The 13,601-nt window shown below is 37.4% G+C and overlaps 1 protein-coding gene across 1 annotated transcript in view; it reads right to left on the reverse strand.

Moving 5' to 3' along the window:
- LOC131028197 (peroxisomal fatty acid beta-oxidation multifunctional protein AIM1) overlaps positions 1-13,350 on the reverse strand; it is a 50,170-nt gene extending 36,820 nt beyond the window's left edge. Inside the window, exons 1-3 of the mRNA XM_057958440.2 lie at positions 12,807-13,350; positions 12,284-12,355; positions 10,189-10,251 (exon numbers count right to left, since the gene is read on the reverse strand). Coding sequence (XP_057814423.2) covers positions 10,189-10,251; positions 12,284-12,355; positions 12,807-12,900 — 229 coding nt within the window. The 5' untranslated portion in view covers positions 12,901-13,350. The remainder of the gene's footprint in view (positions 1-10,188; positions 10,252-12,283; positions 12,356-12,806) is intronic.
- Between the last annotated feature and the right edge of the window lie 251 nt (positions 13,351-13,601).

Raw genomic sequence — 13,601 nt, forward strand, 5'->3', positions numbered from 1 at the left:
TTTTCATACTTTACCTTGCTGGGACCCCTTGTCCTTGCCCTAAATTGGGGTAGGACCAAGGCGTGGCGCCCTGGTCTTCACCAGGACCATAGTGCCACGCCATGGTCCTCCTCAATTGGGCCCTAATTTAAACCCTTGGCCCTATCTCAAATTTGAGCGGGAAACTTTTCCCCATGTCGGCCTATGTCGGAAAATTGATATTATTGACGACAGGCAAGTATATAAGGAGGTCTTCCCCTCCCATTTGATCATAAGGGCAATAAGGTGGAGATGATCATAAGGCAAGGAGACTACATTCAAGCATTCAAGCATTCTTCAAGGCTGCATATTCTTCATCTATCCATTGGAGCAACATTACATCATTCATTTGCAAGCATGTGTGTGTGATTAGGGTTATGTCATGTTCATGCCATTTCAGACAACATATGTGATTACATTCAAGAAGCAAAGCATCATTATCAATCATTGCAGATCTAAGGTATACCTTTCCATTATTTACTTCAGTATTTGCAATATTTCGTTCAAGGTTGATTCCAAACCGGGGTTTGACCAAAGGCAAACCCCTATTCCCAACACATTTCCCTTTCCTTCTATGTGCAGTGTGCAGGTGCGCAGCTGTACTTTTGGAATTAAGTTTTATTTGCAAAGACAGAAAAACCCTTTTCGATGCGCGGAAAGTTTGGAGGACCGATAGGAGGGCGACCAAGTTTGGACACACGATCCCTGCAACTTTTGGCAGATTTCGCAGAGCAACTCCAAATAATCTCAAACTTCTCAGATCTAGGTGCACGACGAAATCCTGAACTTAAAGCTCATTGTTTCTGCATATTTTGTCTCCAATTCCAGCATTCTACTTATTTTAACAATTCAACTTACAAAGGAGGAGAATCAAATCAATTCAATCCATTTAGTATTTAGTCCTTATTTAAATTGTGACTGGATCTAGTGGATTCATCTCCTCTTTTGAATGTAAAGTCCTCCAAGTGAAAATTGCCTTAGTAATTTCTCCCTTCCATGTGGTAAATTTGCTAAGCCTCCAATTTTCCACTTTACATATATATTCAAATCAGAATAAGGATAATAGATTTATATGATAATGACGTTAGCAAGATTTATATTTGCTTGATATACATATATATACATATATACTTGAAATAAAATCAATAAGATTATATATTTGTAAAAAAAAAACGAATTATAAATATATATATATATATATATATATTATCATGGATATAATGAATAAATTACTTTGATTATATTTTCTTAGATTATTTATATATGTGTGTCTTATCTTATAATCAATCAAAGAATGAATGGAGGAAGTAAGTTAGGGAATGGCAGTTTACCGGATCTCCCAAGCTAAGTAGGCCACCCCAAGGGATGCAATTGTCATAATGGGACGTTCCTGCCTCTTGTGGGCGAAGAGGTGAGTTTTCATAGTGGGACGTTGCGCACTCTTGGGCTTAGTTGGGTTGAGCAGTTTACAGTCACCATCGCAAGGCTTTCCTACCAAACTAAACTATGATTGGTTATGGGGAGAAAGACATGTTTATCAATCTATGTAATATATTTGCTATTAATCCATGTATTTATTTGTCTATTCCTAAGTTTATTGAATAACTAGATGAAGTTACTCTTATATATTGAAAAAATGACAAACTATATTGTGGAATTACTAATTTAGGACAAAATTTAGGTAATCACTAGTTGGGGACATTACAACAATGCCCCCAATGAAATCAAGGGGCAATGCCCCTTGTGGGGTTTGGGGGCAACACCCCCAATGGAGAAGAGGGCACCCCTTGTCGAGGTCTAAGGACAGCACCCCAACAAGTAGAGTCAAGGGGTAGCACCCCTTGTGGAGGTTTGGGGGCAACACCCCCAGCAAGGTCAAGGGGTAATGGTCGTCATGGGGTCTAAGGGCAATGCCCCAGGCGACCAAGCCCAAATTAAGGCCTTTGAAACCATACAAACCTTCATGGTGCACACCATTTTCACAAAATTATCACTTCATGACAAAATTAGGTATTTGGCACATTTTTACTTATAATAATGTTTTAAAAAATTGATTTTTTTTTTATTTTGTGTTTGGATGGCCCTTGGGTTCACCTAGGAGCAGCTTAGTTATGCACAGGGTCCTGCACAAGCACCCATACCGGACCCAAGGTGCCTACACGAGAGCCTAAACATACCCAGGCCACTCCCATCGCAAGACCCCTACCGGCACCCATTCTGTACAAGCTTAGGACCCCCAAGGGGCGACCCGGTAATATAGGCTTTGAATGAGCCACTAGGGATCAAATCTTGTTGAGTGCAAGGCCTTTACATCATAAGAGATGAGGTCGAGATCATTTCCCGAGCAAATTTGGCAAAATAAATACACCTCAATCCTTGGCCCTTAGCTAAAGAGGTTTCAGCCTAAAGGCTCATACCCCTCTATCAGTTAGCTAAAAATTCTTTATGGATGATATAAAATCTTCTATAAAAAAAAATTGTAACATTTAGTAGTATTCTTATATCAAGTAATATGGATTCGTCATCATGCACTTTACAGCTATTATTTTGCAGGAGAAGTTTTAAACGAACAACTTCTTAAAAGTGACCAAGCTTTTGTTTGAGCTGATATTTCTATCAAGGCATAAAATTTGGAAGAATGAGATGATGGTTGAAAAAAGTATTATAAAATTGTGTTATAGGTTATCAAGCTGCATTGTTGCTATGCAATTTCAAATTTGTTAAGACATGATTCAGCACTTATTGTTTCCATTTTTATTGATTATTATATATCGTTGATGTTAAGCTGAGATTTTTGTACATGTTATAGTATTAATATATTAGGACAGTATCTACTGCAACCACGTATTAGAAAGTAAGGTAAAGTTAAAACGTACTTATTTGCCACTTCGTATTCCTTTACTATTATTTACTGATTCATTTTGTAAATAAACATAGTAATAAATCATAAAATGTTTACTAGAGAATAGAAACATCTGGCACATGTACCATGGTTCATTTGCATGCAATTATTTAGGTTTCTCATCTGAAGACTTTGGTCCTAAGTTTTGCACTTTCAAATATTTTCGAATCTGAGTCATTTTTTAATTCTTTGGAAGGTTTATAACATCTAAAAGATGATACCTTTCTACTAGATACATGTCTAGATGTAGTCTTCTGCCTCAAACACCAAGTATAAGATACACTACGAATTTTCGGAAGAATTGTGGCTTTCTACTTCACGTCTTGCAATTTAAAACATATCATCCACCATTAGCAATGTTAGGTCTCCTATTACCATTTCAAAGAAAGTGTAATGTCCCCTTTTCCGCTCTAGTTTGTTTTGGGGACCGTTAGCCTATTCCGAAGACCTGTAGGCTAGTCGGAAGCAGAAATTAGGGTTTCCTACCTCTGGGAGGATGTTTCTGCAATTTCGAAGGCTTGCATGTTGGAATTTGTCAGTTTGGATTCTGGATTCCTTCTAAGTTTTCAGAAAGCTTCGCGGTGAGGGTACATGCATACCAAGTTATGGAGTTTGACCAACTTACTATTTTTAGTAAGTGGAGGCAGAAGCAGTTGAGTTCTCTGGGTTTTTCTGGGTTTTTTGAGATCTCTGCAATGGTATAACATGCAAACCAATCTAAGAACCTTTTTCGGGACTTACTATTTTTAGTAAGTTTGGCAGCTACTCAAAATGTGGTAAAAATCACTTTGGAAACACTTACTATTTTTAGCATTATGCTATTTATAGTAAGTACTATTTTTGGCAGTGCTATTTTTGGTAGGGATTCTGCAACTCAGCTCAGTGGCTATTTCTGGCAGTATTATTTTGGCAAGATCTTGTATTCACTCGGATGACTATTTTTAGCAGTTCAGTTTAGAGCTCCAACTCAGTTCAGTTTTGGTGATTTCCAGCACTTCAGTCTCTAGCTCAATTTGGCAATAATCAGTATTTGAAGAGAAGGTATTTTTAATATATTAATACCTTAGGCATGAGGTATTAATATTTGATTATTTTATGGATGGATGACTTAGGAGGGGAGAAAATATTAATTTTATCCTTAAGTCTATTTGGGCGAAATTTGCATATGACTTCAAGGGGGTCATCATGGTGTTAATAATTCAATTATAACTCAAGGCAAATGGGGCGATTTTCTAAGTATATTGCCTTGGTAATATTTTTTATTTGGAAGTCATAGTTGGGCGCCCACTTTACACTTTATTTTATGACACTTATTTTTATTAAAAAGGGTGATTTTGGGTGAATGTGAGTTGGGCGAACTTGTGCGAGGAAATGAAATGAAATGCAACGCCAAATGTGGATGAAATGGAATGGCATTTGGTTTGGGCGCATTTGGAGAGCATCTGAATTTGAATTTGGCTGGCAAAAAGTTATAAATACAGGCCTTGGGCTCTCATTTGGCATCCATGAAAATTTGTATAATGAAGTGTTGACGGAATGGTGCTAGATTCGTGCTTCGAAGTTGCGAGCTTCCTAGCCTATGTCAGTTTCGTGCTTGAGAGATAGCACCTAGCTGCGGAGAGACTATTTCTCACTTAGAGGACTAGATAGAGCGTATTGGGAATGGTTGCTTCAGTTGGTTTTCTGTTTTTGGTGTGAGTTTGTGTGTTTCCGGGTTGCTGGTTGGTGTCATGGCTGAAGCGTATTTTCACTCCTAGTTTCTTGTGCGGGCTCCTATTGATTTTGGGTATTGGCTCTAAAGATTTCTATGCTCCCAGTGATGAGATTTGTAGGTTTATAGCTCCTAGTATTGAGTTTCCAAATTTTAATTGCAAATCGAACTTTTCAGCTTAGACGTTATAGTTAGGGAGTGCATTGGGTTGTGTGTCGAGTGTTTGGGGTTATATTGTTATTGTTTTCCTGTTGTTTCTTAGTCGCTATATGCTTATTATCAATTTGGGTGTGTGTTGTGACCATTTCACACATCGCCCCATTGCAAATGGGGACCCTTGCTTTTTGCTTTTTTAGGGTTTGTTTTTTTTGGTCTTTTAGGGTTTTTGTTAGTTAGCCTTTGCATTTTGAGTGTCGCCCAGGGGATCACATGGATAAGCAAGTCCGGCTTGAGTGAGGTCCTGATCCTGAAATTTGGCTAAGTCTGGAATGTCCTGATCCTGAAATTTGACTAAGTCTGGAAACTGAAAAACCTCAAAAAAACTAGATTTTGCAATATAACTCCTGGAGGTCTGAAACCACTCTCAAACATCCTGAAAGTATATATGGAATATAACTTATCTTATACTTAAATGTTATATTCCATAAAAGTTATCCTGATAGAGAGTTCAAAAAGTCAAATTTCGCTCCTGTCCTTCATTGTGGATCCAGAGCGAATTTCGCTCCTGTCCCTCTCAGGAGGACCAAGGCGAAGCGCTCCTGTCCCTCACCAAGGGACCAGGGCGATAATACTTATTTGAGCCATTCCTGACCGTGTTTGGACGAATTGAGACATCAAAGGCATGGTGAAGGACGAAATGAGCATGATAGAGCATCCAGACTTGATCAAAAACAATGAAATGATGAAGTTTTTGCCTAGAAGGTCAAATTCGCTCCTGTCCCTCACTGAAGGACCAGAGCGATTTTCTTTATATGCACAATTTTAGACCTTTTTTTTGGACATTAACTTTTATTCATAGCATGAGGCAGGATGATATCTTCCCTAGCAAAGACATTTCATGGTGAAAAGTGAAGCATTTGGGCCTGGAGGGCAAAAATCGCTCCTGTCCCTCACTGAAGGACCGGAGCTTGAAATCCAAAATTTCCTTGTCCTTGAAAGATTTGAACGATTTGACGACTTGAGGAGAACCAAGGAAGTGCTCTTTACCAGTTGAATATAATTTGAAGGCACAAACATGAGGAAAAATAGACCAAAATGCAAAATCGCTCCTGTCCCTTAGTCAGGGACCAGGGCGAAATCCATTGTAGCTCCCGTCCCTCTCCCAGGGACCAGAGCGAAATTCTTCATAAGGTAAAATTCAGGCAAAAGCAAGCAAGTTTTAAGTTTGAAGGCAAGAAAGGAGGGTGAAACTAGACCGTTGAAGATATATTTGGAAGTTGGCAAAGTGTAGTTGAGCTTGAAAGTACAAATTCGCTCCTGTCCCTCAGGCAGGGACCAGAGCGAAATCTTCATGAAAGCTTAGATTTTGAATGTTGATCGCGTTTCAAGTGTCCAAAGGGGACCAAGGGACTTCATTTTACACGATGAAAGCAATGGCAAGTTGATGAAAGCAAGCATGAGCCCAGGACATTGAAGTTCGCTCCTGTCCCTCAGTCAGGGACCAGGGCGATATCCACCATATTTGCCAATTCATTCAAAATTCATGCCAAGTCAAGATTGTACATGGTTGCACAGGGTCTAAGGCGTCTTAAGATGATGATATGCAAAGGTTTCAAACGTCAAAAGACTATCAATTTGAACAAGGAAGCTATATCGCTCCTGTCCCTCATCAAGGGACCAGGGCGATTTTCATTAAATCATTCGTTTTCCTTCAAGATCACGTCAAAGTCAAGGTTCGCAAGATCAAGGATATCATTTGCAGGGTGATGAACAAGGAGTAAAGCTTGAGAGATAGCAAATGTTGGCCAGAGCATGAAGTTCGCTCCTGTCCCTCACCAAGGGACCAGGGCGATATCCACCTTAGAAGGCATTCATCCACCAAATCAAGACGATCAAGCTCGAGTTTTTTGGCAAACATGCCAGTCTCAACGTGAGGATGGAGGTTTTGAACATAAAAGGCAAGAGAATCAAGACTAAACATCAAATTCGCTCCTGTCCCTTAGTCAGGGACCAGAGCGATAGGTTTGTGTCCTTACCTCTTCCAAATTTGGCGCTAAAACATTCTTTAGATTTTATTAAATGCTAGGAAAAAATCGATAAATTTGAAATCCAATTAAAGTTAGCATTTAACATTAGCGCATGGGTCTTTATTAATTAATTTTTGCCTTTTAAAAATCGAGTTTACTTAAAATTATAGGCATTAAATTAATTAATTATAAATAAAATGGGGCGCTTGATTTAAAATTTGTTTCATTTTACAAAGGTCGGCCTTTAAGTTTATTTTAAATTTGCCTTATTCACCAAAGTCGGCCTAGGGTCAATGTGAAGGTGAGCGCCTATAAAGGGAGGTGTTTATTTCATTTTCAAATCATCATTTTATCCTCTTTCATATGCGATTTTGGAGAAGACAAGGTGCGAAATTATCATCAAAGAGGAGTGCGTGTTTGTTTCAAGTAAGGCGAATTTGTTATCTTCAAGACATTGAAGACTCCTCCCCCAAGGTGGCGAATTGCTAAAGTGGACGTTCATTTGGAGAGAGATCACGTTGAAGCCATCAAATTTTGATTTGTGCCTAGGCGAATTCCTTTGTTTTGCATTTTAGAGTTAAACTCTCAAGTAAGGTATGACAAGATCCCTTGTTTTAATTTCGAATTTTGATCGTCATAGCCGTAAATTTTGAAATTTTGAATTCTAATAGCTCAATCGTCGTTTAGGAAATGATAACTCAAGGACTTATTATGAAGTTTCCTAAATTTAATCTCTAATCTAGTTATTCATTGCAAAATCATGTTGCTAATTTTGAAATGTTGTGTAGGCATCAAATGGAGATCTCATCAAGGAAAATCAAGCCGGATCAAGGACGGTCTTCGCCGGGACGATCAAGCCAGGACAGGGGCGACCTCTTTCAATCCAGCATTCCAAGGCGAGGTACATCATCATCCTACACATCAAGGACACATGGAGTTAGGGCAAGGGCTCGTTGAAGAAGCAAATAATTTTAGAAGAGTTAATCAAAGATAACTTCTCAACGCTACCAAATTGAGTATCAACCAAGTGTCAGACGAGGTGGCATCCTAGTCATCACGTCTCCAATCAGTGAGGTCCACCTCAGCATGTCCAGATTCAATGTACTTAACTCATGGAAGGTGGCACAAACTCCGATGTACCTACCCCGGCTATCCATTGGTCGATTTTTCTAGAGGGGACATGTGTCCAAGCAATACAATTTTATCATTGGTCAAGCATTAAATGTTATGTAATGGTTGTAACAAACCCTAATTAGGGTTTTCATTGTTGAATCTTGGCCATTGATCTTGAATTGATCTAAGCCATCGAATTGAATTGTGGGCACTATATAGGCCCTGACATTTCATTTTGTAAGGTTAATTAGAGAGAGTTGTAAATAATAGAAAGCAGTTAGTAGATAGAGAGTAGTTAGAAATTGATAGAATAGTAATTAGAGTAGAATAGGAGGACAAGGCAAGAAATTGTTGCCATTGATTGTAAACAAACTCCATTTTCATTGAAGTAATGGTGAAGTGTGTCGTTTCTTGCAATTTGCATGGTTTCTTGTTGAGTCTTCAATCCTAGATGGTAGATGATTAGATGAATGGAGGAAATGCGATTGATTAATGGTGGAATTCGTATATCCATACTACTAGCAGTTTGTTGATTGCAGACTTGCCTTGTGTAGTCAACTGGAATCATTCAGCTTAAGCTCAATTTCAATTTGTCGCTTCTTCATTGATATGCATCAACTTGATGGTGTCTATGCCTGCGGTGATGATTTGAACATCATAAAGCTTCCCTTAGAAGATCGCACTAGCCTTGTGGAGATGGTCCATTGATGTCAAAACAAGACCTAGTTAGAGTTTCATCAAAAATCAAATCATTGCTCCTACATTCTTAGTATTAGGATTAGATCTTCTCTTCGCCCTCATCCTTTTTCCATTTTTTCAAATCTAAGCCAGTAAGAGCCTGTGTTCCAGCAAAGCAGATCGGAAGTTCAATCATCAGATGTAAGTCCCCTTGTGATTCCAGCAAATCACATCATACCACTGGAGTTTATCCACACGTAGAGACCCTACTAACCAGAACATTGGAGTCATCCTAACTGATCCTTCATGCGAATATTCAGCAATTAGAGACTTTATTCAAGAGAGGATAAGATGCCTTTAGGTATTTTATTCTGTGTATGATGGTGTACAAAATACACGTCAACAGTGTGTTGTTGGGTGACTTGAGTGGGTTTTGAAAGAGTTAGGAGCATTTTGGTGTGTTTTGGTGTTGCTGGTTATGCATTTCCAACTTCTTGTCATAAATATCAGATTTTCGAAAGTTGGTCACTAGGTGTGCTTTTGAGAGTGTGAGTAGATTGGGTGGTTAGATGATGATTGGAGGTGTTGTTGCAGTTGTCAACTCATAATCAGCACTTGGCTATCAAATTTCATATTTATTGTAATGCTGGTTAGTAGTACTAACAGCAACATTTTGGCTTTTTGTTGTCCCACTGCATAAGTGGAAGAGGCTGGCTCAACCGCCTATCTTAGATTAGTAATATTTCTTATATTCAGAAATCTTGTAATGAATTTGTAAAGCTGGTTAGTAGTACTAATAGCTATTTTTCAGATTTCTTAGTTGGCTCCCACTGCATAAGTGGAAGAGGCTGGCTTGGCCGCTTATCTTGAGTTTGTAATTCTGTCCTCCCGCTGAATAAGCGGTGGAGTTGAAATTAATTTTTATATCTAGTCCTCCCGCTAGACAAGCGGTTGAGTGATTGCATTCTTCAATTCTTTGGCTTGTCCTTGGCTGGTTTACCGTCAGGTGATTGCATAGTTTTCAATATCCCGTTGTATAAGCGAAAGGGGTTGGCTTGCCGCCCGAAAATTGTAATCATTTTCAGTTATTGGCATCTATCGATCCCCTCGACACTGTATGCTCTCACCTTCCCAAATTGGGCTCTCGGTGAACAAAAAGTGGAGGGTTACTTTCAGCAGCATTTGGTTTTCATTTCCTAACCATAACAAGTGTTGTGTTGAATGTAATTGTGGAAAAAATTGGGAAAAAATTAAGGGGGATACTATAGAAAGAAGACAAAGGCAAAACATTTAAAATATTTTCATTTTCCCAGGACTGGTTTCTCAACCACGTGAACAACTTTAAGCCTTATATAACCTTAACATGACAATTCCAATATCCTTGACCATTTGATCTGTCTATGAACATAGATACCTAAAAGAACAGAAATTGACAACTTAAAAACAGTGTTGTAATGACAACTGACTTAGATTCAAAATGTGAAACATACAGAACCTCCAAAATATAATGTAATCTTACTAACATGAAAGCATTCTCATAGTTGCCAAAGTAAGATTCCAAACTGCAGTTCCTTTCTTACCTGTATCTTGTAGCTTTTGAAATCCCCGAATATCTCCTCCGCCACAAAACTTTCCATTTGCTCCTAAAACAGAATAACACAAATAACCAACCAAATTAGTAGAAAAATCAACAGATGCAACTTCAAACTTCTTTTTCTATTTCCCCTGCATAATTACAATGCCGAGAGATCCAAAGCACTGAGAGTTGTCCCCATGTTATAACAAGCATAACAGTGTACAACAGGCAGCATATTGATCATTGATTGTTTCTCTAAGAAAATATAATGGTAAGGATGCATATTGATATCCACAGATGCACAAAAGGCATTTCAGCTTAAGTGTTATAGTTGAATATAACTTATCAATCACCTTAATTACATTTATCAGGCATCTCTGATATAAACCAAAATTACAAAGGATAAATACTATAGATATGAAAGTAATTGCTTTAGGATTGAAGATGTCAATGAGAGAATCACTGTCAATCTTCATCTCCCCGATCTACCTTTATGAATAAAAAATTTCTATTCTGCTAAAAACTACTTATGCTTGTTGTATTAGTAAAAAATTAAAGCTACACTATTATCAAGCCCATTTCCATGATAGATAGGAAAAAGAGGACGACAAGAGAACAAGCTCAGGTTGACTAAAATAGTCGTAACACAAAAATCTCATTCTTTATACAAAGTTTGAATTCCTTCGCAGGAAATTTCAAAATCTCCTTAGGAAATCTCCTCAAATCGATTGAACCAGATTCAATTGAAATATGTGCTGGATAACATAACACTGAATATATACTCCAGAGGCTAACTCCCCTACAATTGCTGGATGGGTGTGACTTATTGCTATGCCTGCAATCTCTCGTGTTAGCAACAAATAAAACTTGTGCATACCGATTAAGGAAATAACAAACCATAATGCGGACAAAATCAAATATCTTCGCTTGCAAAATTGGAACAACTCCAAGGTAATCACACACTACCCCCCAATCAAAGCCAATGATTGTGGCAAATCAGTGCATTTATAGGATGGAATAACAGATTAGACTCTTGTATATTTAAATCTATATCAAACTTCATGTAAATTATCAAAACTCAATGGTCCAAAAAAAGGCGACCAAAGATAGTTGTATTGTCTATATTTGAGAGCAAAGACCAACAACGGAAATCTACATTTCAACCTTTCACTGATAAGCAATATGAATGAATAGGTCATAAAATAATCACAATAAATGCACATATAAAAATAAATTTTCTCACTTTCTGATACTCCTGGTGTAAATGAATTGACAAGGTCCCGTTCCTTCCCAAACTTGGTTGTGAGGTTGAAAGTTTAAAACCAAAGAGGTACAAACAACAAACAATATGAATGAGGAAAAGTGATATGTTAGTATATTAATCAACGAGTGTAGGCAGAATTCCTCACTTCTGACACAGTTTGTGGAAATTTAATTTAATTCAACATTAAAAAATCCTCAACAAATTTCACCAAGGAGATCTGAAATCCTCATAAATTTTGTTCTTAATTTTAATATTTCAAGCCTTCCACATTAAAATTCTCATTAATCCTGTACAGTGTCCATGGCTGAAGAGAGACTATGAAGTACCCATACTTTAATTTAAAAATTAAATAATTTATTATTGGCAGCTTCCACTGCTTCTGTCAAACGATGTCATTAAAACTAGACTCTTAACAAATATAGGCTAACGTCTATGCATTGTCATCTTTTCCTAGAATTCCTGGTGACATGCTTATAAAAATGGCCAGAAATCCTGGTCGTGGATCTCGTTATGAATTATTTCAGATATTGAAAAGCAGAATATAACAAAATGCAAAATGGTAATCCACGTGCATGTTAATTGGGAAGGTTTAGTTTACTCCCGAGCTTGGCCATGAGGTTAAAACCTAGGAGTCTAGATCTTGAACAATATATAAGGTAAATGAAAATAACTTGAATTTTTGGAAAGTCACAAGCACTGACCAGTCCCTTGTCAGATATTAAAGCTACAAAAAGGATGGCACAAAGAGTAAAGTCAAATTGCGGTGCTTATCTAAATCCAATCTATTAGCACCTGCTAGGTAATTAATACTTTTTAATCACGCTGCCAGGCATACCTCTGAGCACAATAGCTTTAACTTCTCGATCCGTATGAAGCTTAGTGAAAGTCCTGTACAAGCCATTCTGAACTGCAAAATTTGAAAAGAAAAAACTGTAAATTTGACCAACTGTGATTTCCAGGTTAAAAATTCACGAATATATACGTATACAACTGTGTTGAGCTTTATCCTCAAAAATCACGCTCCAAATCCCTCTTCAGGGAAATTTTGGGATCAAACGACTTTAGGCGGAAAAAGCTCAAAGCCGTTGTATCCAGGTATATTCTTGGAACAATAAATTTATAAAACAAAAATAAATCAGTCTCCCAAACATTAATTAAAAAAGATAGAATCGTCTATCAAATGATATGTACTGCATGTTTAACCATTAATGTGCTTGAACTTAAACAAGCGTTGAATTTTAAAGCAGACCTCGCAAGCCTTAAAATTCTGAGCTAAGATATTTGTATCAGGTAAATCGACTGCAATTATCATGAAATAGATTAAAGAGCAAAAAATGGGGAGATTTAGCGTTAATTACCTTCATTGCCTATAGCATTAACTGGAGGATAATCGACTGTGACAACTGCAACACCATCTGCACCTTTATCAACTATCACTTTTGCAATAGCCATTTATGAGGAGGTGTAGGAATCGAACCCTGGATCCAAGCCTAACGAGTCTGGTTCACAAACCAGGAAAAGAAATGATATTTGAGAGTGATCTGAGCAGGGAACAGACTAATAAGTTGGCACCCGACAGTATTTATAGCCGTCGATGTCTCGATTTCAGTTACACAGTTAAGCCCTGGTCAAGTCAGAGCTGAGCTGACCAAAGGCATTCAAACACTCGTTCCACAATAGGTCAATTTGTCATCTGACTAGCGACAATTATAATATAGGCAGTAGTTGAACTTGTTAATGGCTGAAATGTAAACCTGGCTATAATATATCCAGATGTACATGGAGTGTGAAAAAAACGTGTTTAAACATAAATGTTTCAGCAGGACGCCTTTATAGTGAAAGATCCAGGAAGACAACTATAAAATCCGGATTGGATTATTACGCAGCCGAAATTCTAGGAATTGTGCGTTTTTTGAATTGATAAATCTTTATATCCTATAAAATTAAGGAGCCTAATCATTATTAGATGGAAATCATAAAGTCGATTCCTAATATTTTAGAAAGTTTTTGAGAAGTTGCAATTTTATGATTTTTTATTTCATTTATTTTCATATTAATTATATGTAATATGTTTTTAGGTTGAGAATGATTTTGTTTTTTTTTAAGAATAACTTATATAGCTTATATTATTGCATTAAGTGAAGCTCAATTAA

The sequence above is a fragment of the Cryptomeria japonica genome, chromosome 1 (assembly GCF_030272615.1).
Source record: "Cryptomeria japonica chromosome 1, Sugi_1.0, whole genome shotgun sequence".
Classification (NCBI taxonomy): domain Eukaryota; kingdom Viridiplantae; phylum Streptophyta; class Pinopsida; order Cupressales; family Cupressaceae; genus Cryptomeria; species Cryptomeria japonica.